This window comes from Megascapheus bottae, chromosome 1 (genome assembly GCF_031878675.1).
Source record: "Megascapheus bottae isolate mThoBot1 chromosome 1, mThoBot2.hap1, whole genome shotgun sequence".
Classification (NCBI taxonomy): domain Eukaryota; kingdom Metazoa; phylum Chordata; class Mammalia; order Rodentia; family Geomyidae; genus Megascapheus; species Megascapheus bottae.
The window spans coordinates 97693225-97720395 of NC_143509.1; the positions used below are offsets into that span (position 1 = coordinate 97693225).

A 27171-nucleotide genomic window follows, 5' to 3' on the forward strand; every position below is an offset into this window, starting at 1 on the left:
CTAGAAGAAACATAACTGAAATATATGCTAGTTATAATCATCAGTACAATAATATCTTAATAATAATAATGATAATGTCCTTAAAAGGCATTTCTATGTCCATTTCTCAACATTTTTATCTTCCTTCTTCCCTTACTTTTCCTTCCCTCTCTCCCTTCCATTCCTTCCTCCTTTCCTTTCTGCTAGTACTAAGGCTTGAACTCAGGATCTACCAGGTTTTTCTCTCAAGGTTGGCACTCTTTCACTTCAGCCATACTTCCACTTTCAGCTTTTTGATGGTTAACCAAAAAATAAGCCTCCCAGACTTTCCTGCTCAGGCTAGCTTTGAACGCTGTTCTTGAAATGTCAGCTTCCTGAGTAGCTAAGGGGTACAGCTAGGAGTATACCTGAGCCTGGCTTCTAAACATTTCTGATATTCCTTACAATCTATTTTCCAAGTTCAACAAAACTTACTTTTTAAAGAAAAAAGACCCAAGGGGACACAAAGAGCCATGAGCATGTTTCGCCAAAGGCACAGCCGCCATTGCTTGGCCAGCCGCTCCTCACTTACCTGACATATGGTGGAGTCTAGAAGCCAGCATGCCAAGCACCATATGCACCAAATAATCACAGGGGTGGGTTAAAGACACAGCCTTCCCTCTAATTTGACCAATTTAGCATTAGTGGAATAGTCAGTTTGTTCCTATCTGGGGAATTTTTAAACAATGGGCTAGGAGAGAAATTAGGGGCAGTGGACAATATTTTGGAACCAACCTAACAAATATGAACAGCTGTGATGTGGATTATGGGCACAGACAAGCATAAGTGTCCACCTGGGCATTTGTCTTCTACCAGAGGCCATGTGCCAGGACAACCCCCCTGACTTGCTGAGTGAATTCCACACACCCTGATGTGCCCTCCTGCCTCCCTTTGGTCCTCTGGCTCCAACCTCTGGATAATGCTAATGGGACATTGGTCACCTACTGAGGGTCCCCATATACCTCCAACCCAGCGTGTCCCAAACCCTAATGCATCCTTCCTGGGTGTCCATCTCAGTCAATGAGGCTGATTCTCCATCCATCAAACTCTGTACCTTAAAGAGCTGATGGAATCCTTAGGATTCTGCCCCCAGTTTGGCTCCTATGAAGTTAATCACACAAAGGAGGCTGGGAAATGTAGTTCTTAGTCTGGTGGTCATCCATACCACCAAAAGTTCTATTCCTGTATAGAAAGTATAGGACTAGAATAGTGAAGAATGGTATACGTAGAACAGTTCTGGAGGAATGCACAGTGGTATTTGCCACACAGTCCTATGACACGAGGGACAATGACCCCCACCTTGCCGGGCTGCTGACAGAACCCAAAGAAATTGCACTGACAATTACGATCACAATGACTTGTAATACAACAATGGAGAGCTGAGATACCGTGTGTTTCATTACCTGTGGGAACCTGGAAATCTCGGAGAGTTCATGGCACATGAAGGGAATTCAAGAAACACCCGCTGCATTATTTGCTTAAGACATAAATACTTCTCCAGATGCCTAGCCTCCTGTCTTTCCCACATCCTAATCCAAACTCAGGACTCAGGCAGCATGTAGGCTCTGCTAGATAGCTGCCAGCTGCACCCCCTCCACCCTATCCCATCCCTGTCCAGTGGAAGTTGCAGGCTGTGGACCCTGAGCAGAAAAGAGATGTCAGGTTCCTGGCCTGCTGTGCATGACTGCAGTGGGAGAACTTCACTGGAATCCCCAGGTCCTGTGGCTGCACTCACGCTGTGCCTCTCCCTTTCACCAGTGGGCTGGAGCAACCAGAAGCAATCCGGGGGTAAGGGCCTGTGCCCAACTCTGAGTCCATCCAAGGACCAGATGAGACAGGCCCCGGGGGTGGGGAGGGATGCATTGGGGGCCCTCCTGAAGAGGACAGTCACTATGTATTGCCATCTGGCCATCCTCTGCTGAGGGAGGAGCTGTTGTAGCCCCACTCCCAGATGGCTTTGGCCTCATTAGGCATCTTGAAACTAAGTTAAGGGGAAGGATGAGGGCCGCCACGCTACATTCACCCCTGTCTGGATAATCTGACACAATTCTGTAAGAAATGGATTTACTGCCCGCCCTTACTTGGACTTACTGAACCGTTTGTGGGGGGAGGGTCCATCCCACCCTAAATCCCAGGATGCAGAGATTCAGGACCTTAAGAAGCTCCAGACAAAGACGGACCTGAACTCCCTACAGCAGAGTGGGGAGAACCTGTACCTTCACAGGATGAGGAAAATTTGGGTGCTGCAGGGGCTGGGGAGTAGGAGTGAGTTTTCCCCACTGAAGATGGGGAAGCCTGTGGGGGAACATGAAGGAGCAGGGCCCTTTGGTAACCCTATATCCAGAATGGAGGGGAGGAGGCATGGAACCCAAAGGCCAGGTCAGGTGAGATGACCAGAGAGCTGAGACTTGAAGAGGATCATGAAGAAACATCACATTCCTTCTCTCCCTCTTCCTGTCCTTTCCCTTCCCCGTCCCTGCCCACTTTAGAGACCCTTGGGGTCTCTAAATATAATCTCAGCTCCCCCACTTTACCCCCTCCCACCCCCTCACAGCCAGCAGGGCCAATCATCAGATGCCAATCACCTGGCCAATCACCCCTTTATATGCAGAAGTGAAAGGATCCTCCAGGCTCCACCCCCAGCCGTCAGAGCTTGTCTGGTCTCCAAAACATGGGACAGAGAGTTGTCCCTTGTTTGTACCTGAATGAGTCTCTCTTACCCTCAGAGGCGCCTAACTTCCTGTATAGTCTGCAGTAGTCCCGTCCACCTTATCGTAGACTGCATACCCCACTTAGGACCTCCAAGACTACTGGCTGGGCTGGTCTCCCTCCTGTTCACCCCACTCTCACCCTCTCAATAAATTCCAAAACATCAGGGGGTGGTTCCCCACTCTAGGAGGAGGCACAGGATTAGTCAACACGTCAACACAATAGTGTGGACCTAGTAATCCCTGGATGCAAGAGTGGGGAAGAGATGGTGAATAGAGATGTTGGACAAAATTGTGGAAGCCCCAGGGACTTGGGCTAGAGGCTGGACCCGCCCCCCATGCCCATTGTATCTTCATCTGTAAAATGCATTGACACAGCTGCTTCTGAACCCCAAAGATCTGGTTGGAGTAGGTAAAAATAAAAACTCGTGCTGGATGCCAGTGGCTCATACCTACAATCCTAGCTCAGAAAGCTGAGATCTGAGGATCCTGGTTTGAAAGCTGCCTGAGCAAGAAAGTATGTAACACCCTTATTTTTAACCATCAATGCCCCCCCCCAAAAAAACCAGAAGTGGATGTGTGTGTGGCTCAAGTGGTAGAGCACTAGTTTTGAGTGAAAAAAAAAAACCCTAAAGGACAGTATCCAGACCCTGTGTTAAAGCCCTAATTCCTGTGCATTAATTAACTAATAAAATAAAACAAAGGGTTCATTCCCATCCCTGCTCAGGCCCATTCTAATGACCTTCCTTACAAGGGTGGGGGTTAACCTCAGTGGCAGTGACCTTTGAAGACAGGTGCCTGTTTCCTGACCCATGGAAGTGGAGAGGTGACCCATACAGAGAGCTTGACTGAGGAGTTAGTTTGGGTATGTGTGGTGTTTTTTGCTTTCCTGACCTTCCAAGAGCCCCCCTGCCCCCCCTCAAACTACAGGAACTTCCGGGCCTCCCACATCCTAGTACCCAAGCCTAACTCAGGCAAGACAGAGACAGAATTGCTAGACCAGAGAAGCTGAGAAGGGAGGGCAGTACTTGCTCTTCCAGTGCTCAGGAATCTTGCAATGGAACAATTCTAGAAACCCATGATCTAGAACCAGAGCTGTGGAGAGCTCCAAGTCTCTAACCCCATTGCCCACTTTCTTCCTCTCCCTGTGGAGCCCATTGGTGGATCCGTCCCGCCTCCACAGCTCTCGTGAACTGGGGCAAACATTTAAGCCTCTCCGAGCCTCTTATCTGTGAAATGGGAATCTAGCAAGACTCACTGCCTAGCACTGGTGGCTTATGTCTGTAAACTTAATTACTCAGGAGGCTAAGATCTGAGGATCAACATTAGAAACCAGCCCAAGAAGGAAATCCTTGAGACGCTTGCTTTCAATTAACCAACAGAAAGCTGGAAGTAGAGCTGTCATTCAAGCTAGCCTTAACGGAAAAAGCTCATGGGCAGCTCCCATTCCCCAAGTTCAAGCCCTAGTAGCAGCGCATGCATTTGTGCATGCTAGCACCCCCTCCAGCACCTGGTACATGTTGGTCAGAGTTGTGGAGGGATGGAAATCACCAATCCCTGTCACTGGATTCCAGCCCACCCCGGCCATCCAGATCACACACCTCTGGGTCCATACCGACCATTTACACTACTCATCTTTATACTGATATGTCTATTACAGGTCCTGGTTCCCATCCGCCCGACACCTGTCATGTGTCAGGCCCTGTTCTGGCACTAGGATCTGAGATGTGATGGCCCCAGGAGCTGGGTGTGTGACAATTAAACGCCATTCGTTTACAGCGTCAAGCCACGTGTGGGGTCTGACCGGACAGGAGCGACGGCCGACACGGTTGTTTTGGAGTTTCCCCTTTCCGTGGCCTGGAGCCCGGCCTCCACGGCCAGCCCGGTGGGTGGGGGCGCGCGGGGATCGCTGTCCCCGTCAACCAGCCGGGCAGCCGCCTGAATGCCAGCCGGAGCCGGGGAAGGAAAGGCGGGCGCGGCGCGGAGGCCCCGGCAGCCCGGGAAGCGGCGGGAGGGCTGCGTCCCCGGCCCCGGGCGCCCGCCCCGCCGCCCTGGCCCTGGCTCTCCCTGGGCCGCCAGGCAGCCGGGAAACGCAGAGATGAAGGGAAATCCCGTCTTCCGTTTGGAGGGAGGAGGCGGACGGCTACAGATCGCCAGGGCCACCCGGAGCCCCGGGAGTAGGGCGGGGACGGAGCCGGCCGGCCGGCCTGGGCGGGTGAGCGCCGGGTTCGCCGCCAGGGACTGCTGCGCGCCCGTGGGAACCGCAGCGTCCGGGCTCGGCTAGGACGCGAACCCCGAGCACCGGACGACCTAGTGCGGGCTGGCCCTCAGGACCACGGGGCGGACGCGTCCCCGTTTCTGACTGTGGATGGGAGGGAACGGGAACGGGAGACACCACGAAAGGCTGTCTTGCGCCCGCTCTGCCCCGGGGCTCACGGAGCGCGGGAGACCCAGCCGCTCTGGGGTGGGGCGGAGCCGCGGGTGAAGGGCCGGGCCAGGCCCTAACGTGGGCACAGACGACCGCAGACGCAGCACCGACCCATCCCGGTGACTGCAGCGCCGCTGGGGCGGCGGAGAGGGGCAGGGGCCCCGGCGGTCCTCCGGGGACCGAGCCGTCCAGATCCATCCCCGTTAGGTGGGCCCAGTCAACTTGCAGCGCCACTGGGGAGAACGTATCACGAAGGCCAGGCCAACGCACGACGTCGCGCCGCCAACGAATGCAGGGATCCGGGCCCCGGGTGCGGGGCGCGCGTGGCTCGATAGCGTCCCCGAAGCGCACACCCCACTGTGCGCGCGGGAGATGGTAGGCTACCCGGCGGGCGGCGCCCAGCTGGCCCGGCACCCGCCACGCGCCTTTCCTCCAGCCGGCACGAGAGGCCCCAGGGAGAGATCCCCAAATGCCCCAACAGTTCCCGAGCCCCCTCCACCCCTCTCCCAGCCACCGGCCGTCTGGGTGTGACAGACTCAGCTAATGGAACGGTAGCCGTTGGGCGACTTCACACCACGCTTCAGTTTGTCGTGTTTTAAATACATATTTAACGGATGGCTGCAGAGCCAGCTGGGAACCACGCGGGGTGGAAGATAATGCTCCAGAAGGCACGAGGCGGGGCAGAAGCCCGACCCAGAGGAAGACTTAGCTGGGAATCAGGGGCCGTGGGCTCCGTTTCCCTCCGCGCCTTGTGATTTCGCTGCGCGGAGACGGATCGCCACGTGTGTGATTGCTTGAAGAAACGGGGTGTGCAGGGAAAAGCCCCTAAGCAACGAAAACTATCAACCTTCCCCCCAGGCCGAGGGCCGCGCGTATGTGTGCGTGTGTGTGTGTGTGTGTGCACGCCCCCCCTCCGTGTGCGCACCGCGGGGTTGTGCTCTAAAGGTTTAGCTGGGCCGCGTCTGGGCTTTTCTATAAAATGGTGACCACACTGGTATCTGTGGGCCACCTCAGCCCTTCCCCACGTGGTGTTGACTCTCCCCTGATCAGCACGGCTGGAGAGCCGGGCTTCCACAGAGAAGAGGGGGCAAACGGTCGTTGGCCTAAGCCAGGCCCGAGATGTCACTTGGCAAACCTGGGCGGTCGCCCCCCTTGGGCGCGGACACCTCGGTGAAGACGGTCGGAGCACGCCCGGCCGCCCTCGTGAACCCGGGGGAGTCGTTGGCTCCGGGGAGCGTCCGGCCCCGCTCCGTGTGGTTGGCTACGGTGCAGTGGACGTAAATAACTCGTCCGTGCGCTGCCCCGTCTCCAACTTTCCGAAGCGTGGCGATTGCTTGGAAAACCCCTCGCCCCCGCCCGCCCGCCCTCCCTCGCCCGGCCAGGCCCCACCTGGGGGCGCCACCGCCGCGTAAGGCGGCCGCCGCGGGCGGGAAGACGGCGGGGGCGGCTTTGTGCCAGAGCATTCTTCACATCCGGTCCTGAGGGTTGTCTGCCCACATCCAGAAGATCCAGCTGCCTTTGGCATCGGTTAGTTTGTCCACCAAGTTCCCGTCTGTCCCCCTGGTCTCTCTCCGATGACGGCGTATTTTTTGGTAGAAGTGTACTGGCCCCTCTCCCGGGGTCCCCGGCTCTTCCTGGCCCTCCCTCCCCTCCTTCTCCCTCCCCAGGTTGCTCGGCCAGTCTCCTCCCGAACCTCGCCGTCGCGGGCGCCCATTGGCTGCGCGGGGAGAGGAGGCGTGTGCCGGGCCGGCGGGTTTCATTGAGCGCACTTCGCCCGGATGACATCAGCTCCCCAGCGCGGCGGGCGCGCCCAGCTCATTGGAGCGGCGGCGGCACCTCCGCCACCAGCACATTGTTCCCCGCCCCCGCCCCGGCCGAGCCGCCGCTCCGCGGCCGCTACCCGGCTATAAAAACCGGCCGGGCCCGGCGCCACCCCCACCCAAAGGTGCGGATGCTTGGATGCGCGTTCTAGACCCACGCGACCCCGCCGCTGCAAGCCAGGCTTCCCCGGCGGCTCCGCGGAACGCGTCCTCGAATCAGATTCACAGTAAGTGTCCCCACCTGCCCCAGCCCAGGGCGCAACGACTGACGCCCCCGACTCCGCGAGGGCCCGACGGAGAGGCTGGGATCCCTCCCCAAGGGCTGCCTTCGACCCTGCGGCGTCGCTGCCCTGCGGCGGCCCATCCCCGACGCCGCAGCCCCTTCGCCCAGAGCCCCAACTCCGTGGCGAACACAAACCCCAGCGCCCAGGGCCGCCGGCGGCCGAGTTCCCCCGCGGCCCGCGCCGCTGCGCGCCGAGCGCACGGGCTCCGGGTCCCCCGGCTCCGGGTCCCCCGGCTCCCGGTCCACCGACTCCGAGCGGTGCTCAGTGCGTGTGTGGCGCGTGTTTGCTCGGTGGTGTCAGTGCAGATGAAGGGGATGCGCTGGAAGAACCAAATACATAGCTCTTTCGTTAGCGCTCCTTGCTCCCCAAAGAACAGGCTTCGCTTGTACCCCGTTTATTCCTCCGCGGGAGACTCGGGCGCCCCCCGATCCGCAACGAATAAAACCTCAGAAAACCCCTGACTGGGCGCGCGGCAGGTAGAGCGACCTGTGGATGGGAGCGGGCGGAGAGCCACGCGCGCGCCGCGGGTGACACTGCCTGCCGCCGCAGGGGAGGCCGGGGCCGCAGCGAGGGGACGATCGGCGACCCGCCACGGGCGACCGGCCACGGGCGACCCGCCTCGGGTGACCGGCCCTGTCCTGCGGAAAAGCGGGGCCAGCTTTTCTGGTTCGTTTACGATTGCAATTCTCTCTCTCTCCTCCCTCTCTCCCTCCCTCCTCCCGTCTTTCTCTCTGCGCATCTGTCTTTCTGTGTGTCTGTCCTTTCTGTCCACGCTTTCTGTGCGTCTGTTTTTCTGTCTCTATCCTCTGTCTCTGTGGCTCGCCCCCCTTCTCTTTCTCTCGTGGCTCTGTCCCTCGCCCCTCTCTCTTGTCTCCCTTCTCCTTCCCTGGACCCCTTGGAGACTTAACGAGGAGGAGCCCTGAGAAGGCGGTGAGTGTCCCCCGGTGCCATGGACTCGGACGCCAGCCTGGTGTCCAGTCGCCCATCGTCCCCAGAACCCGATGACCTTTTTCTGCCCGCCCGGAGCAAAGGCAGCGGCGGCGGCGGCTTCTCGGGGGGCACGGTGTCCTCGTCCACGCCGAGCGACGGCCCGCCGGAGCTGAGCGCCGAGCTGCGCGGGGCCGTGGGAGCGGCGGGCGCGCACGCCGGGGACAAGCTGGGCGGCGGCGGCGGCGGCGGCGGCTTCAAGTCCTCCTCGTCCGGCACGTCGTCGTCGACCACGGCGGCGGCGGCCGCTTCGTCCACCAAGAAAGACAAGAAGCAGATGACCGAGCCCGAGCTGCAGCAGCTGCGGCTGAAGATTAACAGCCGCGAGCGCAAGCGCATGCACGACCTGAACATCGCCATGGACGGGCTGCGCGAGGTCATGCCGTACGCGCACGGCCCGTCGGTGCGCAAGCTCTCCAAGATCGCCACGCTGCTGCTGGCGCGCAACTACATCCTCATGCTCACCAACTCGCTGGAGGAGATGAAGCGGCTGGTGAGCGAGATCTACGGCGGCCACCACGCCGGCTTCCACCCCTCGGCCTGCGGCGGCCTGGCCCACTCGGCGCCGCTGCCCACCGCCACCGCGCACCCCGCGGCCGCCGCGCACGCCGCGCACCACCCGGCGGTCCACCACCCGATCCTCCCGCCCGCCGCCGCCGCGGCCGCCGCCGCTGCCGCCGCCGCCGCCGTGTCCAGCGCGTCGCTGCCCGGCTCCGGCCTCTCCTCGGTCGGCTCCATCCGGCCTCCGCACGGCCTGCTCAAGTCCCCGTCGGCCGCGGCGGCCGCCCCGCTGGGCGCCGGGGGCGGCGGCGGCGGTGGCGGCGGCAGCGGCGGCTTCCAGCACTGGGGCGGCATGCCGTGCCCCTGCAGCATGTGCCAGGTGCCGCCGCCGCACCACCACGTGTCGGCCATGGGCGCGGGCAGCCTGCCGCGCCTCACCTCCGACGCCAAGTGAGCGGGGCCGGCACGGGCGCGGACTGGCGAGCTAGACCCCCCCCTCCCGAGGACAGGCTGGCGCCAGCGCGCAGGCGCCACGTGGGTTGGGGGCTGGGGAGGGGAGGGGAGGACGGGGACCCCAGCAACTGGGAAGCGAGGTGGCGGAGCGCCTGGCTGCGCGGAGGGAGGTGCGCCATGGCTCCGGGGCTTGGCTTAGCCCGCTGGCTACAAAGTGCGTCGTCGTCGGTCGGGGAGACGCTGGAGATGACGCTGGAGACGTCCCGAGCCTGCTTCCCTCGACTCCCCTCGCCCCGCGAGACAAAACCGGTTCTCCCGGCGTCAGACTCTGGGCCCCCACAGCGCGTCGTGTGCGGGGCAGGGAGCGGGGGACAGGGACATCTAGGACAGATCCCTCCTTCTCCTCCTCCTCTTCCTCCTCCTCCATTTCCTGGCCCGTGGGAGAGTCTGGGGACCGCAGACCTCTGGGCCTCCATCTCCAGGGTCTCCATCTCCAGGGTCGTCGCCGGGCCCGGGGACAGGGACGACAGGGCGCGAGTTGAAGCTGGCGCAGCGACCAGAAGCACTGAGGACCCGAGGGCCGCGTCGTGTCGCCCCGTTCTCAGAACTGTGGCTGTTGTTCCCGGTCCCCCCTGGTGATTGGAGGGGCGGGGGGGTTCTCATCAATCCGTGGCTGTCCTTTGATCAACGCCAGGAGTTTTGCAGGCGCACAGAGCAGAGCCACTTGTGGAACGGAATCACCCCCAAACTGCCCGCGCTACAGGCCGGATGCTGGTTTGGTTTTAGGTATTATTTTAAAATAGAATCTAGCCCTCCTCCTGTTGGTTTCCGTCTCGGAGCACAGGTGATTTTGTTTCTTACTCCATTGGGAAGAGACGTTTGGGGGTACACCAGGGCTCGCCAGTTAGGAAGTTGCTGCGAGTCGTGTGAGGGATTTCGTTGGCCGTGGAACTTCCCGGCTATGGAACTAGAACATCAGAGACCGGCTGAGTGCCCAGCCGTTCCAGCGGGTGGCTGCCAGCCTCACCGGAGGCTCAGCGAAGCTAGGCGGGCTTTTCCTCTCTGTATGGCTTCCTGCTGCCACGGTTAACACAGAAGGTGAAAACCCTCCACGTGCTCCCTGCCTCTTCGCGAACTGCCTGGCACCGCCCAAGGGGTAGCGTCGTAGCCACTTCCTCTGATAGCGGGGGCGGAGGGGCTCCCGGCAGAGTGTGTATCATCTTGTTTTATTTTTGTAAAAAGAAAAAAAAGTGCTAAATAATATTTATTACTTGTTTGGTTGTAAGAACGAAATAAAGGATCGAGTGTTGGAATTGAAAATAAAATGTAAAGTACAGTACCAGATGCTTTTTCTCAGATGAGTGCGAGAAGGCACAGAGAGGGTAGCCAGCCCAGGAGAGGGGATGGTGGATGCGATTCCTGGGGATCGGATTTGGAGATCATTTTGCTAGCTTCCTCCTAGAAGACGATAAAGGCTATCTGTCCTCCATCACCACTCCTCCCTAGGTGCCCTGCCGTCCTCTTTAAAACACCACTGAGCCATCCTCGGTGTTTATCACCTATGCATCCTCCCCGGTCCCCCAAGAGATCAGAATTCCCTTTCTTTTTCAGGCTGAGGACCCTTGGGCCTGCAGGTGGGAGCACCCACACCTCAGCAGTGGTTCTATTCCACCTGGACTTTCCTGAAGGATGGTGGCCAATGCCCACTCCTGCTGCACTCTGTTTGGTGGGTTCTGCGCTTCAGCTTTGAACCAGACAATGCTTGACCCCCCCCCCCAATCTTCCACTGCCTAGACCTTCAGGTCCCCGCAGGAGAGCTTTCCTCCACATTCCCGTTCCCTCCTGGTGCCCACCCAGGCCTGAACTCAAATCTGGGCAATACTGGGGGCCACTGGGGGGGGGGGTAGCAAGGAGTTAAGTGGGGCCCTCCGGCCAGATGCAGTCTTTTAAGTCGATTCTTGTCAAGCAGCCACTGAGCTAGGCTGTACTATTAAGACAGATTCTGGACTTTTATTAATTTATTTTTTTAAGCTTCAGTGTTCTGAGGACTTATCCTGCCACATTTCTGCACCAGAAGACAGGACCCAAAATACACACCCCCTGAAAAGTCAGCCCGGTGCTCGCAGTAGATGAGTCCTCTGGCGGGCCGCCTCCTAGACAACAGCCCCCTTCATGGCCACCGGAAGGCCCCAGGAACCGGTGGGTATTTCTCTGGTTGGAACCCTATTTATTGAGTCCAACCCCTGAGCTCAGACCACACCGGAGGCAATTGCCCAGGCTGGGGTTGGCTTCATCCCCTCGCTTCGGGACAAGCACTTTCCTGTCCTCCAGCAGCCAGCATCGGGCAGCTGGCCAGAAGTGCAGGCGCCCAGGGATCCGGTGCTGTTGGCTCTGCAGTTTACCCACGGGCTTCCCTTTTCACTCAAGGCTGAGAGGGCTATGAAAGGGCCTTACCATCTGGGGGTGCCAGGAGAGAAAGGAAAAAGAGAGGAGGGGCACTGTGCAGACCAAATAAGAGGGCACAGTCTTGTTCTAAAGTTCCATTGGAAGCAAAATTTTCTAAGTGTTCAAAACTGAGCCTTGCAGGACACCAATGGCTCATGCTTATAATCCTGGCTACTCAGGAGACTGAGATCTGAGGATCATGGTTCAAAGCCAGCCCAAGCAGGCAAGTCTAGGAGAGTCTTATCTCCAAGTAGCTACCAAAAGAAAAACAAAAAAAGTTGGAAGTAGAAGTATGGCTCCAGTGGTGGAGTGATAGCTTTGAGCACGAAGCTCAAAGACAATCCACTCACCCTGTGTTCAGGCCCCAGAACTGGCACACAGACAGACAGACAGACATACACACACACACACTCAGTCTAGATCCAGCCACAGACACAAACAGAAGGACCAGGAGGCCAGTAGAGGTAGAGGTGCAGGCGCGCGTGCGTGCGTGCGTGCGTGCGTGTGTGTGTGTGTGTGTGTGTGTGTGTGTGTGTATAGGGGTGGGGGTGGGGTTGCTTGTGACTTCCTCATTCAGATATGGTGAGCCCTAGCCCAGGCAGAGATCACACTGGGTATACCTAGAAGGATAATTGTTGAAAGTAAATTAATCCATCCTCCCTCCATCACAGTACCCATGCTCTCAACAGTGGCTGGCCACAGCCAGCCAGGGCTACATCTAGGAGGCTGAACCATCAATCTAAACTGTTCCTGGCCTTGTTCTCTCTGTGTGAGACCCTAGCATTGGGGACACTGAGGAGAGGCACACCAGCACACTGGGTGATTCAGAGGGAGATGCAGCCATTTGGACTGTGGTAGGCCCTTATATGAGAGCAGCTTCCCACTGAGAAATGTGAAGGGAAAGAGAGGTAGAAGGGGAGAAGTCTGTGGCACCCTGTGGTTTGCATGTACATGTGGTTTGTATGGTATAAAAATAAAAGAGAGCCAGCTGCTTGTGGCTCATGCCTGAATGCTAGCTACTTTAGACGCTGAGGTCTGAGAACTGTTGGCTCAAAGTCAGCCAGGGCAGGAAAGTCTGTGAGACTCTTACCTGGAGCGGAGCTCCTGGCATCTCTGATGTTGGTGGGGATGGAATTCTGCATTCAAAACCAAACAATCTGCAGAAGGATGAAGCAAACCAGAAAACCTGCGTATCTCAGCAATGGGCCTTATTCCCGGGGTCCATGGCGCCACACTCCCAGTGAAGCCCAGGACCCCCATGTGGCTGTAGTAAGGCCTGGGGAGACACCCATGGCCTGGACCTACCTGGCTTAAAAACAAACAACTTTTGGCACCAGTGAAGAACTCCTGTGGCAGGTGCTTCATGGAGGAATCCATGTTCTCCTCGACAAAACTTCAGCACTGACTAGAGAAAGGGCTAGTTCCCCGTTACGGCTGGATTCACCTAACACCATGTCTGCCAATCAGAAGTGCTTTCTAGAAGTTCATCTAAGGCAAAGGATTCCCTATACCTGCGGCCACCACTTCCTCCTCCTCCTTCTTCTTTTTCTTCTTCCTCACTCTGGGGCTTGAATTCTGGGTTTGAACACTGTCACTGAGTTCCTTTTAACTCAAAACTTGGTATTCTACCTCTTGAGCCACATATGGATTTTTCTGTGATTAAGTGGAGGTAAGAGTCACCCTGACTTTTCTGCCTGGGCTGGCATTGAACCATGATCCTCAGATCTCAGCTTCCTGAGTAGCTAGGATACAGGCGATGGCCACTGCTGTCAACTTCTTCAAGTCTCTCTTCATTACAGATCCTGTGCCTGGTCTCCCCTCTCTACACGGCCCATGTAGGCATCTGTAAGAAGCACCCCACACCCAAGCCTCTAAGACATCTCACAGACCAGCAGACCTGAGAGGGAGACCAAGTTAGGCACAGAGTAAGTGGCTGTGACAGCCATCCAGACCGAGGAGTGGCACGGTACAGTTAGCTCGGACACTCAGTGAGGCTAGCAGTGAGGCGGCAGTGTGGGGCCATCCTTGGCTAAACAGAGATAGGGTTCCTCTCCCTAGCACACATACCTGCCTTCTCTCTTCTAGCTGCCCACTTGCGCTAATGGCTGCAGGAAGGGTAAGGTGAGGTACAGTGAGGAACGGGTGCAGCTGAGCTGGGAGGAGGGAGAAAGGGGAGTCTGCACCCCTCGGGAGCTCAGCTATTAATAAAGAGGATGGAAGAGAAAGAAGGTAGACAGTATTTTGTGAGGGGTGGTGGGTAGAAGACTCCACCCAGAGCTTACAAGAGTACATTCATTAAATTTTACTCCTTGAGGAAGAGCTGTTATCCCATTTCCCAGACAAGGAAACTGAGGCACAGAGAAGACTCAGTAATGGCACAACCAATAAATAGAATTAGCAAGAAACTGGCTTAACTACCCACGAGGGAACTCTCCAATCTAGCTCTCCAACTCCTTCCCCTCACCCCACACCTCAACCGCCTGAAGAGACGTTCCTAGGGTTTCCCCCTAGATGCCTGGACCCCATCTGTCCCCAATGCCCCCATCTGGGTGGCAGGCGGTGCAGGCAGGCTTTAGCAATTAGTGGGCTTGGCTGGGTGGAGGAAGGGCCTGCGCAGGTGAGCAGCAGAGCCGGCTCATTAAGGACTGCGTCTTCTCTGCCAGGACAGCTGCGGGTCCTGGCCTCAGCCAGGATTCCAAGCTGCATCCCCCACTGGGCTGTGAATTCCACACCCCAGAGTAATTCACAAAGGGGCCACTAACGGACAACACTGGCAAAACCAAAGTGAACCAACCCAATCTGGGCCTGGATACCTGCATCTTCATCATAATGGGAGGTGGGTGGTACGGGGGTGGGGGGGGGATTAGGATGCTACGGGCGGAGCTAGGGATGGTGGAGGGGGAGAATTGTGCCCTGCTGAGGCTCTCAGAATTGGCTTTTAGTTTTTAAATCCTGAAAGCAACTACTCCTCCAGGCCTCCCTGCTAGAGCTGCATTTTTATTTGGGGTCCCGGGTCAGTGTGGCCCTTTTCAGGGAAGGTTGCTGGGCAACCCAGGTCTTCCCCCTGCTCCCACTCCGTGTCCTATCTGTTCACTTCCTCCCTGGATCCCTCTCAGGCATAACCCAAGGAAGGCACAGAGGGGAGCCTGTGAAGGTGTGAACTGCAGCACTGAAGCCTTGAAGGTGTGTGTGTGTCACGATCCGTGGGAAGACGCATGGCTTCTACAGGTTAAGGAAGGGTTGGAGAAGCAAGTATCCAGAATCACCAAAATCTGTGGGTGGCCAAACTGATGCCCACAGGCGTGACAGCTCATGTATCAGAGTCCATGGGCACAGCCAGTCCACGGAGTCTCACACTAGACTTGGTCTGCACAGATCGAGCCACACCAGTGCTTGCACCAGGGCTAGCTTCTCTCTCTGTCTCTGTCTCTGTCTCTGTCTCTCTGTCTCTCTGCCAGTCCTGGGGCCTTGAAGCACTGTCCTTGGGCTTTCTCAAGGCCAGAGCTCTACCATGTGAGCCACAGCACCATTTCCAGCTTTTTCTATGTATGTGGTACCGAGGAATGGAAGCCCGGTCTTCGTGCATGCTAGGCAAGCACTCCACCACTAGGCCAAGCTCCCGGCCCTACCTTCTCTCTAGATAAGCTCTCCTACTGAGAACCGGAGGTTGTCACGAGCTGGACACTCTCAGTCTAGGCAGCTAAGTTTACTGCCTTCTCCCTGACTGATCTAAGGGCTGGTATCTGACGAGTCTTAGCATTTCTAGCAAGGGCCTTCTGCCTTACCCTCTCCCATCTTCCTGGACCAACTGGCTCATGGCTCTCACCACCTGGAGGCAAAGGCCCCAGGGATCAAAATGAGATCATATTTCCCTCCTTCATGCCCAGGTCTCCTGGAAGTAGAAGGCAGGGTTGCAGTAGTGTCTCAAAAGTTGTGTGAAGTTGGGTCTGAACCTCAGTTTTCTCGCCTGTAGAATGGAGCCAGAGAGGGCAACCGCAAGTGGCTACTGGATAGAATACCTAAGATCTCTGGGTCTCCCACCTCCAGACAACGGTCTTTGGAAGCCTTAGCTGACAGGAAGATGTGACAGGTGTGTATTTATTCACAGAACGCATCACCTTCTCTGACAATTCTGGAAAGAAATTGCACTGGGTTATGAAACATACCTAGATTAGACACCATGGCTTAAAAATACTTTTGTTTTTATTTGGTGTGTACAAGATGGAAAGGCAAGTGGATGGATGGATGGATGGATGGATGAAAGAATAACTAGTAGGAGGAAATGGAGGACTCTGGAGGAAGTTTGGAGAATATGGAAAGCAAAAAAGCCTCGTAAAGAAAGCCCAGGTGAGCACTTGTATCTCTACCCAGGGCCACTGGAGTTGGGGCCACTGTAACTCCACGCACTGGCCCTGCACTGTGGTGGATGGGGTTACAAGCCCATGCAGAGCCACTAATAATGGCCCCTGTTAGTTGTACTACTGTGAGAACTAAAGGAAGTCTCCCAGAAGTCACTTCTGCCTGGCTCCAACTGTGAATGGACACCTGAGCCCCAGGGCCTTCTCAGGGTGCAGCTAGGGCTTCTCTGGACCCCTATCTGAGTCTCATGCTCTCAAATAGACCAGGAATGTGTAAGCTGAGGGGACAATCACCATGGAGACCTTGAGGACCGAGCTCTATGAGGAGACAGATGTGGGGTCATATGCTACCTTGGCCAGGATCTGCTAGGTCAGTGACCTTGAACAAAGAACACAAGCTTTGTGAGCCTCGGTTACCTTATCTGCAAAAAAGGGGAGATGCTAACACAATCTTGATGGAACATGAGGAAGAACTGGCCCTCTGCAGAACACACGGGGCACACCCCATGAGCACCCGGCTGTACACGCAGCATCAGATCTTTCTGCAAGTCCCACCAGGTTGGGTCATTTTATCCTTAAGCGTGAAGTGCAGTATCCCCAAGGACTTCCGTGCCTCTGAGTTCCAGGAGTGACATCGTAGTGTTCCTGAGCTCTGAACAGCATCCATATCTTGAAGCCCAGATGCAAGGCAAATCTTGTCTTCCCTCTGCAGGCCCCAAGGTGCCTGGCACAAGGCCTGAAATACACATGGTCCTTCATGAATATTCCTTGCTTTGCATAGTACATTCAGAGGGCCCATGCTCCACCTTGAAGCCAGAACTGCAGCCTTCTGAAGGAGAGAGCCAAGATCAGAAGGGAATTAACTAGAGGAAAAGTTGTCTGATGTGCTCAAGCTCTCTCCTTCTTAAAGCAGACCCTCCTCTCAGAGCCATGCCTCCTTCACCCCCCGCCCCAAGCCCATGTCCCTCAGGTGTCCAAAGCAAGATCACTATCTTAGTGATCCTGGAAACTGGGCTGGGAGAGCTCCATCGCCCCCGGGTCCCCGTGCCTGGGCAGTTCAGGAAGGAAATGACTTAGGACAGCCCAGGTGGCCACTGGCTTTCAGCTGCCACCACAGGGGCAGGGAGCCCACGAGAGGACTACTTCCCCCCCCAACCCCAGGCATCCATGCCGCTGGGCTTACCCTCTTTGCCCCTCCTAGGATCACCCCTCCATGTCTACCCATCTACCCAACAATCTGCTTGTCATCACTTGTAACTCATCTGCTCCTCCTGGATTATTCACTTTTTATTCTTTTAAGCAAGGTAGAATTTACATAATATAAAATTGACCAACCTCTCTCTCTCCCTCTCTCTTTCCCTTTTTCCTTCCTTCCTTCCTCCCTCCTTCTTTCCTTACTTTCTTCCTTCCTTCCTTCCTTTTTAGTAATACTGGGGTTTGAACTCAGGGTCTCTCGCATGTTTGACAGATGTTATACTATTTGTTCCAAGCCCCTAGCTCTTTTTCACTTTAATCATTTCTCAAGTAGGTTCTCCTGTGCTTGTCTGGTGTTGGCTTAGACCATGAATGTTCTGTCTATAGCTCTGGTATGCCCGGGATCACAAGTGCACACGCCATACCCTGGCAAAACTTAGGGAGACCCTATCTCAACAAATAAGCTGGGAATGATGATACCTGCTTACAAATTCCAGCAGTTCAGGAGGCATAGGGAGGAAGGTCTTTGCCAAATCCTGGGCAAGAACATGAGATTCCAGCTGAAAAAAAAAAACAAAACTGAAGAAAAAAAACAGGGGGAGGTATTTGAGGACGTGGCTCTAATGCTAGAACACCTGCCTATCATGCACAACTAGAGCTGTGAGAGTTCAAACCCCAGTATAAATCCCCAAAGACAACCAATTGTACAAATATTTCTTTATTCTTTTCTTTCTTTCTTTCTTTCTTTCTTTTTTTTTTTTTTGTGGGTCGTGGGGTTTGAACTTGGCCTGGGCGCTGTCCCTAAGCTCTTCAGTTCAAGACTACCGCCTTACCTCTGGGCCTAGCCACTGTTCCTGAGCTCTTCAGCTCAAGGCTACCACCCTACCCTTGAGCCAAGCCCCACTTCCTGTTTTCTAGAGGTTAACTGGAGATAAAAGTCTCAGGTCCTTTTGTGCCCGGGCTAGCTTTGAACCTTGATCCTCAGATCTCAGCCTCCTGAGTAGCTACGATTACAGGTGTGAGCCATTGCGCCCAGCTGTACAAATATTTCTGATGAGGATATCTAAAAGAAAAATGCTGGGGGCTAGGAGTGTGGATTAGTAGTAGAGTGTTTGCCTAGCATGCATGAAGCCCTGGGTTCTATTCCTCGGTACCACACACCCAGAAAAAGCCAAACGTGGTGTGGTGGCTCAAGTGGTGGAGTGCTAGCCTTGAGAAAGTCCAAGAACAGTGCTCAGGCCCTAAGCTCAAGCCCAGGCCTGCCGCCCCCCCCACCAAAAAAAAATATTGGGGAAGGCCAACTGTCCAACTCAGACTAAATAAAACCTTCATGTTAAAATATTCTAGAATAGAAACAAAGAAAATCGAGAGAGAGAGAGAGAGAGAAAGGAAGAGAGAGAGAGAGAGAGCAAGAAAGAACAGGGAAGAAAGGAAGGAGGAGGAAAGGGAGGGAGGGAGGGAAGAAGAAAAGAAAGAGAAAGATTCCTCAGTGGTGTATTTATCCCAGTGCAAAACTGGCCTCTTTGTTGAAACTGCAGACTGGGCCCTGAACAATGTCAAGCTGCGGGTGGACCATTTGCTAATGCGCTCTCCTGCATCACAGGCCACAACAGATGGCTACAACAGTCAGGCCTGCTCTGCCTGGGTCAGGACACAGAGCCCAAGCCTGCTACAGCTCTGCCTTACTTGCTCTGGAGAGAGATGATGGCTGACCTAGGAGAGACCACCCCATCTTACCCAGTTCCTTGGCCAAGGTATTAGGGAATAATAATGGGGAGTTGGCTTGTTGTTAGCTTGAACCACCATTCCAGAATTGAAAAGTATTCACATAAACCTGAAAGTCAACAAAACAGAGGCACATGCTAGGCTGTTTGACCATGTTAATTCCAAGTCTGTACTGATGGATTTAATCTTCTTCTATGACCTGGAAGTGATGGTGTGGTATTTCCATTTCCGTTCCCATCCCATCAAAGGGCTTTTCTTTTCTAGCCTTCTCCATATCACAGTTCATCAGTGGGGAAAGAAGTTAGCTCCTTCAAATACTATGTGGGATGGGGAGTGTGGCCTAATGGTAGAGTGCTTGTCTAGCATGCATGAAGCCCTGGGTTTGATTCCTCAGTACCACATAAACAAAAAAGGCCAGAAGTAGTGCTGAGGCTCAAGTGGTAGAGTGCTAGCCTTGAACAAAAAGAAGTTCAGGGACAGTGCCCACTGCCCAGGCTGAATTCATAAAGACTCAGGACAGGCAAAACAAAACAAAACAAAAACTCCCACAAAACAAGCAGGCTGGGGCTGGGAGTTTGGCCTAGTGGTAGAGTGCTTGCCTAGCATGCACAAAGACCCGGGTTTGATTCCTCGGTTTCCTTTTCCCACCCATCTAGAAGGTTTGGGCAAGTGTGGCTAAGCCAGTTACTCCAAGGCTCCAGGGTCCTAGGTGGGGGTCTGTGGGCTCAATGACCATCTTTAGATGTGAGCCATACCCACAGAACCAGGCTGAGCTGTCCACAAAACCCTGTAACTAGACATGGAGTCTCATTCAGCACAAGATCTATGCGACGTGAGCACACTAGAGAGATGTCACTCCAGATCACTGGCCAGACCGAGTCGAAATCCTCAACTCTCTCAGCTCTGAACCACACAGATGCGAGTACACACACACACACACACACACACACACGCATGCACACACACGCATGCACGCACGCACACACGTGCTCGCTCACACCAAGTGGCCAGCAGAGCTGGGCTCAGTTCCATTAGTGTGGGGGGAGAACTTTGGGGGCCCACCTGTCCCCCCCAGCTCATTTCTGGTGCTAACATTGCTATCCCAGAGCCCATTGTCTATAACTGATGCAGACTGAACGCCACAAGCTCATTGTGGTCTATAAAGGGTAACTGGCACAATGAAGCAGGGGGCCATGGCTCTGAGAGGGGCCTTACCTAGAACAGAAGCAGGGAAGAAGGGAAACTTGAAGCAGACCTGTAGGGCTGCTGTCATGCACAGCAGGAGCAGGTTCTGGGAGGGCCACTGGAAGAAGGTTTGAATTAGGATACACCTTGGAGGCTAAAGCGAAGTGTCAAGACTGTGGCTCAGTGGATGAAGTCTGGGGAGGTGGCCTAGGGCTGGTCTGGAAGCTTGATGGAATGGAGGACCTGAATGCCATCCCTCTTGTTGCTTTGCATGCTTACCACGTAGTCTCCATTCTGAGGGCAGGGAGACTACTCTAGGCCCCAAGCCACACCCATATTCCAGCACTGAGGAAGACTGGGCGCTTTCCTCCCAACAAGGGGACAAACCAAAAGTGGCCTACAGCACCTCTCACACTTCATTGCAAAGGAATTGGGAAACTACAGACTTGCAAGTCCACGTGCTAGCCCAAACCCCAATTCCCAATAAAGAGAGAGCCCGAAGCTATCTATTGACTCGAGGCTGAGGAAGGCAGGTGAGCATGGGCTCACTGTAGGCAACAACAAACATTAGTTCTAGACTCAAAACAGACTAGAAGCAGTATTCTAAGGAGAAGTGAGTGAGTTTCTGTAAGAGTTGCAGAGGAAGTCAATACTATAAAAAATAAAACAACAACAACAACAAAAAAAAAACAGTACATTTCAGTCAGGTGCCAGTATCTCACACTTACAATCCTATCTATTCAGCAGGTTTAGATCTCAAGATCAAGCTTCAAAGCCAGCCCAGGCAGGTTTTGTTTTGTTTTTCTTTTTTCCAGATGGTCATGGGGCTTGAATTCTGGGCCTGGGTACTGTCCCTGAGCTCTTCAACTCAAGGCTACTGCCCTATTCCTTGAGCCACAGGGCTACTTCCAGTTTGCTGGTAGTTAATTAGAGTCTCCTGGTCTTTAGTGCCCGGGCTGGCTTTGAACTGCGATCCTCAGATCTCAGCCTCCTGAGTAGCTATGATTATAGGCATGAGCCACAGCACCCAGGTGTGAGACTCTTATCTCCAATTAACCCCCAAAAGAAAGTCCAAAGTGGAGCTGTGACTCCACTATGGTAGAGCAGCTTCCTTGAGCAGACAAAGCTAAGGGATAGTGTCCAGGCCTGAGTTCAAGGCCTAATACTGGCACATACACATGCAAAAAAAGAAAAGAAAAATAATTTTTTTTATAGCCCGTGTTCCTTGTGTGTTCTATTTGCTGTCTCATTTCAAATGAGAAGCTGGGAAAAAGGCCCATCCCCCACCCAGTAAAGGCAGAAAGAATACCATTCTCAGATTTGCCTGTCCTTACAGGAAATCTAAATGATTCAAGGTCTCTGGCTTATACAGATGACACTATGGTGAATTCATATGCCCTCTAAAAGCTTACTTTAAAATATTGATTTTTTTTTAAACTAATGTCCCACTAAAGGACAATTTTAGATTGGCAAGAAGGATGCGTGGTTTCCTAAGCTTGGTATATTATTTGTTACAAATAAGAAATTAACATGAAGATGAAGAAGATGATGATGATGATGAAGAAGATGATGATGATGATTTCAGTACTGAGGATTGAACTCAGCACCTCTAGGTTGCTAGATAAATCCTCTTGAGCTACGCCTCTAGACCTTTTTGGTTTTACTTTGTTTTCAGATAGGGTCTCATGCTTTTTCCTACTCATCCTCAGGCCACAATCTTCCTACATCTGCTTGTCTAAGTAGCTAGGATTACAGGTCTGTAACACTATATGTACAGCTTATTAACTTTTTCCTGGGTTGGCCTTGAACTGAGATCCCCTTCTTACCACCTTGCAAGTAGCTTGGTATGGTTGACTATGATTTTATTCAAACCACAGATTCTATCCTGATATCGCTTATTTTTCCACCAGTGTCCTTTATTTGTTGTAGACAAGAACAGAAAATATCCAATACATAGATTGTACTGTGTGATGCTTGTTTTTAGTGGTATTGACAATCTCTTCCAGCTCACAGCAGTTGTAGCTGCTGCTTTTACAGAGACATAAAAATTCCACTGAAATATGGACAAAAAGGATGCTAGTAGTGAGCCAAGAGCTTAACTCAGTCTCTCAGGAGACTGAGATCCAGGGATGACAGGTTCAATACTAGTCCAGGCAGGAAAGTCCTTGAGACTCACATCTCCAATTAATCACAGAAAAAAGCCAGAAGTGGTAGTGTGAGCAGAAAGAGTTCAAAATCAGCACCCAGGCCCCAAGGTCAAACGCCATGACTGACAGGGAAAAAAAAAGAAGGGAAAGAAGGAAGGAAGGAAGGAAGGAAGAAAGGGAGGGAGGGAGGGAGGGAGGGAGGGAAGGAGGGAGGGAGGAAGCCCCACCAAACACATTGCTCAGAGATGTGAAGGATCCATTTTACAATGTAGCATGAGAAAAGAGACTCTTCTTGTAAATCTTCTTGGAGTCTAACTGCCACTGTGGCAGATGCTGCTGAGTGACAGAGACTTCTCAAGAGAAAAGAGGGAAAGAAGAAGAGGAAGCAGCAATCTATGCAGGGATAAATCTACCCATGTACTTGGAGGAGACCGGTCCAGCTGAGATCTGCCTCACTTCTGCTATTCTACAGAGCTCAGTCACTTCCAAGCCCTTTGCATATGCAGAGTCCACTTATCAGCATGCAAGAGAAAGAGCCTTTACTTAAAGAACTATCCACATGTCTCCCTGAATCACCGAAATCCACTCAAATCTCTTTGGAAGAAGAGAGTTAGGCACCCAATTTGGATATAGACGAGATGATATGTAGTATTTTTTTTTGCCAGTCCTGGGGCTTGAACTCAGGACTTAAACACTGTCCTTGGACTTAACTCGAGACTAGCGCTCTACCACTTGAGCCACAATACCACTTCCAGCTTTTTCTATGTATGTGGTACTGAGGAATCAAACCTGAGTCTTCATGCATGCTAGGCAAGCACTCTACCTCTAGACCAAACTCCTGGCCCAATCTGAGATTTTTTTTTTTGCCAGTCCTGGGCTTGGCCCCAGGGCCTGAGCACTGTCCCTGGGCTTTCTCAAGGCTAGTGCTCTACCATTTGAGCTACACCATCACTTCTGGTTTTTTCTACATATATGGTACCAAGGAATCAAACCTGGGTCTTCATACATGCTAGGCAAGCACTCTACCAGTAGGCCAAACTCTCAGCCCATACATCTAGCATTTTTATTTCCAAATGTCATGCTGCTGTGTTCCCTCTCTCTCTCTCTCTCTCTCTCTCTCTCTCTCTCTCTCTCTCTCTCTCTCTCTCTCTCTCTCTCTCTCCCTTCCCCCCATCATCACATCAACATCAAAACTGACCCTTACTATGGTTTTTTAAGGACTATAAAACAGTAACAGTGAAGAGGAATGAGCTTAGGAGTCCAGAAAACAAGGAAACGTGATACAGCAGACTTTCTCCATCTGGCATGCAGCGTTGCACCCCCCCCAACTTCTTTCCTCCAAACACCTCCCTACTCAAGCCCCGCCTTTCTCCATATGTGTAGTGCTAATTTAGTGCAACCATTCTTTTTTTTTTTTTCTCTTCTGGGATGCAAGGATATAGTAAACAGAGTTATTAGAAGATGGATCTGAGCAGGATGGTAACAATGGCATAGGCTTCTCCAAATCAAAACAGGCCATTTCCAAAATACCAATCTAAGTTGAGAAATCGAACATGTCCTGGAAGAAATGGGAGCCGAATCTTCAGGCTAATGCAATCACAAGGAACACGTGGCCAGGAGATTCCCGTGAAGGTCAGTGAAATGAATAAACGATCCCGGGCCCCACTGGAAAGGATGAGGGCAAGGATGTGAACTTAGCTGGGCTGACAGCGAGAGGAGCGGGGTGATTCCCATGCTGTGAGGCTCGCTGACCTGGTGGACACCACCTGAGAGGAGTCCAGTACCCACCGGGCAGGGGCTGAGGAGACAAGGCTCTCCCCGGGACATTCATGCCCTTCTCTCTGGGAGGACCCGCCAAAGAGACCCTGGGGGGAAATGATTACACGGAATAATATTGTTCTACATGGAAGAGGCAACCCGAGTGTCCTCTATGACACTGGAGATGGAGAGAGACAGATCGGATGAGCCACCTGAAAGCAGGGACAGATGTAGAAAAGATGAGAATTTAAAGTGATTCTGGAAGATGGTCCAGGTAGGAGAAGGAAACTGAGGAAAGCTGAAAGTCAGACTGCCCTCGGGTTTGTTCTGCATAGAGGGCTCTGAAATCCTTTAGTCTCAGAATCAACTCATGAATTCAGTGAAACTTTTACTCAAACCTAGCTGAGTGGGGTTTTTTCCCCCATTCTACCTCTCATCAGAACTTCTGGCTTTTGGTAGTTAATTGGAGACAAGTCTCTTGGACTTTTCTTGCCAGGGGTGGCTTTGAACTGAGATCCTCAGTTTCCTGAGGAGCTCAGATTACAGATGTGGTGAGCCTCCAGCATCTGTTGACTTTTCATTTTCTGCTCTTGCCTTTGGCTGTCACAGGCGAAGCAGCCACCCCACCTGCAGCCTCACTGGCTCTGCCCTGGGGTCTTCTCTTACCTCAGTGAACCAAACTTGCCCTTCAAGATGGCCCCTTGGGGCCGGGAGTTTGGCCTAGTGGTTAAAGTGCTTGCCTAGCATGCACGAAGACCCGGGTTCAATTCCTCGGTACCACATACATAGAAAAAAGCTGGAAGTGGTGCTGAGGCTCAAGTGGTAGAGCTCTAGCCTTGAGAAAGTCCAAGGACAGTGCTCAAACCCCGAGCCCAAGCCCAGGACTGGCAAAAAAAAAAAAAAGATGGCCCCTTGGCCAGCCTGCCAAACCTGGCCTTCTCCTTGCAAATATGTTTCCATTTTCTCCCCTTTCTTTAAAACTTACCTATTTTCTTTTAATAACTAGAGACAAAAGATGAATACATTTATGGGGTACCTTTAGATGCTTTGATACATCTATTTGTTTTTAAATCAGGTTGGATTCATCGGTCTCCTCAAACAGCCATCATTTGTGTGTGTGTGTGTGTGTGTGTGTGTGTGTGTGTGTGTGTGATAAAAACTACTCAGAATTCTTCTGAAATATGCAGTACTTTTTTTGGTTACCTATGTCCTACCTACTGCACAATAGCACAGCTTCTTACTGCTGTCTGCCTGTAGCCTTGTGCCAGCCATCAACCTTCCCCATCCCTCCCTCCCCTCTTCTCTTCTAGCCTCTGGTCCCCACCATGCATTACCATGCCACTCTCAACTTCTGTCAAGTGGGGGGTCATTATCAGGTCTTGAACTCTGGTTCTGAGCTCTCACTCAGCTTTTTCACTCAAGGCTGGAGCGCTACTACCACTTGAGCCACAGTTCTTCCAGCTTTTTGGTGGTTAATTGGAGATAAGCACTGCATACTTTCCTGCCCTGGCTGGCTTTGACCTCTGATCCTCAGATCTCTGTCTTCTGAGTAGCTAGAATTCCAGGTGAGAGTCAACAGCATTGTGCTCTGATAAGGTTTCTTAAATGTTACTTCCAGTTTCCAAAACAAACTAATGATGAGTTCTGCTTTCTATACAGTAGTCAGAGCAGGGCGCTGGTGGCTCACACCTATAATCCTTACTCAGGAGGCTAGATCTGAGGGCCATGGTTCAAAGCCAGCTCTGGCAAGAAAACTCCATGAGACTCAGCTAACCACCTAAAAAACTCTAGTGGAACGGTGGCTCAAAGTGGTAGAGCTCTAGCCTTGAGCACAAAATGCTCAGGGACAATGCCCAGGCCCTGCATTAAAAAAATGTCAAATAAAATTTTGACTGTCCACATGGAGGCCAATTTATATGTGTATTATAAACTTGCAAAGTACCAGGAAAAGGCATGGATCCTAAAAGAATATGGTCAAAAGTTATGAGCAGGAAAGAATACAAAAAGCATCTATTTCTTTCTCTGTTCAAAAACAATAGTGCATGTTAGAGCTGCAACATGAATCTTAAGCAGGATACCTACTTCAGCTTAAACCAACTAAAATGATTGGGTTTTAAAGAAAATAAAATGCACTGTTGAGTCTCCCCTATACTGAAGTAAATTGGGGGGTGGGGGGAGCGATGAAGACTGCCATAAGCAAGACATATATTCTCATTAAAGCTCTGAAATATTTGGTCTTCCCTGAAAGATATCTTGTACAAAATGTGTCTTCTCCCCTAAGACCCCAATTCATTCATGAAAAAGATAAGACATCAATCAACCAACCAAGATTTACTGAGAGCCACCTCCTGCTCCGGGATCTCAAGAGACAAAAAATGTTTCTGGGAAAACAGCATTTGATTTTTGTTGTTGTTGTTGTTGCTTTTATAGGAGTGATAATGCATAATTGAAATCAATTCTAATATAGTTCTAATCTATTCATTATCATGCACTAAAAGTGAACCCCAGTTTTGTAGTTTTCTGAGGAGAGTGACAGAGTCTTGTTTGTAACAGCCTGGGGCATAAGCCATCATTGTGTAGCTTAATTAGCTATTCCTCATGCTAGTGTGAAGGACATATGTCTATTCTCTGTAACAAACACCCAGGGCAGCGGGCCTTTCAAGTCCTGCTGTATGCAGATAAGCACACAAGTGCAAGCTCTCCCAGGGACTGTGGCACAGCCAGCCCCAGGCCACCGATTGGTTCCAGTTTATTAACAGCCTATGAATTTCTCATCCGTTCTCAGACTGGTTAAGAATGTCACCTGCAGTTGCCAGGCCAGGCCAGAGCTGGCTTCTCTACTCCTCAAGAATCAGAGCCACTGAGCTGGCTAAACTGTGTAGGTCAACACAAAGAGCCATGATTGGAGAATCACAAGCGAGGAGAGTAGAAAATCAGTGTGCACAGGGTTCCATACAGGAAGCTATGCCCAGCCCAGCTGGAGAAAGTAAATTCTAAGCTAAACTAGACCTGGCTCTGTGTGTGTGTGTGTATGTGTGTGTGTGTGTGTGTGTGTGTGTGTATTAGTGTATATGCTGGTCTTGGGGCTTGAACCCTGGGTCTGAATGCTGTCACCTTAGCTTTTTTCTTTTAGTCTAGCTCTTTACCACTTGAGCCACAG

At 52.9% G+C, this 27171-nt stretch overlaps 1 protein-coding gene across 2 annotated transcripts; it reads left to right on the forward strand.

Annotated features, from left to right (window-relative positions):
- The first annotated feature begins 4075 nt into the window (after nt 1-4075).
- Olig2 (oligodendrocyte transcription factor 2) lies at nt 4076-10528 on the forward strand. 2 transcript variants are annotated; one of them, XM_090333673.1, is made up of 2 exons: nt 4076-4089; nt 8183-10528. In XM_090333673.1, exon 2 carries the CDS (start codon nt 8208-8210, stop codon nt 9198-9200), a length of 993 nt encoding a protein of 330 aa, XP_090189799.1. In that variant the 5' UTR covers nt 4076-4089; nt 8183-8207; the 3' UTR covers nt 9201-10528. The 2 variants fall into 2 exon arrangements, with proteins under 2 accessions (XP_090189799.1, XP_090189795.1); XM_090333669.1 differs by lacking the exon at nt 4076-4089 and adding an exon at nt 7030-7201 and having other exon boundaries at nt 8160-10528.
- The last annotated feature ends 16643 nt before the right edge of the window (nt 10529-27171 follow it).

Bases quoted from the DNA above. Each gene is read 5' to 3' on its own strand.
- Olig2 (XM_090333673.1), top strand. From the start codon at position 8,208: ATGGACTCGGACGCCAGCCTGGTGTCCAGTCGCCCATCGTCCCCAGAA.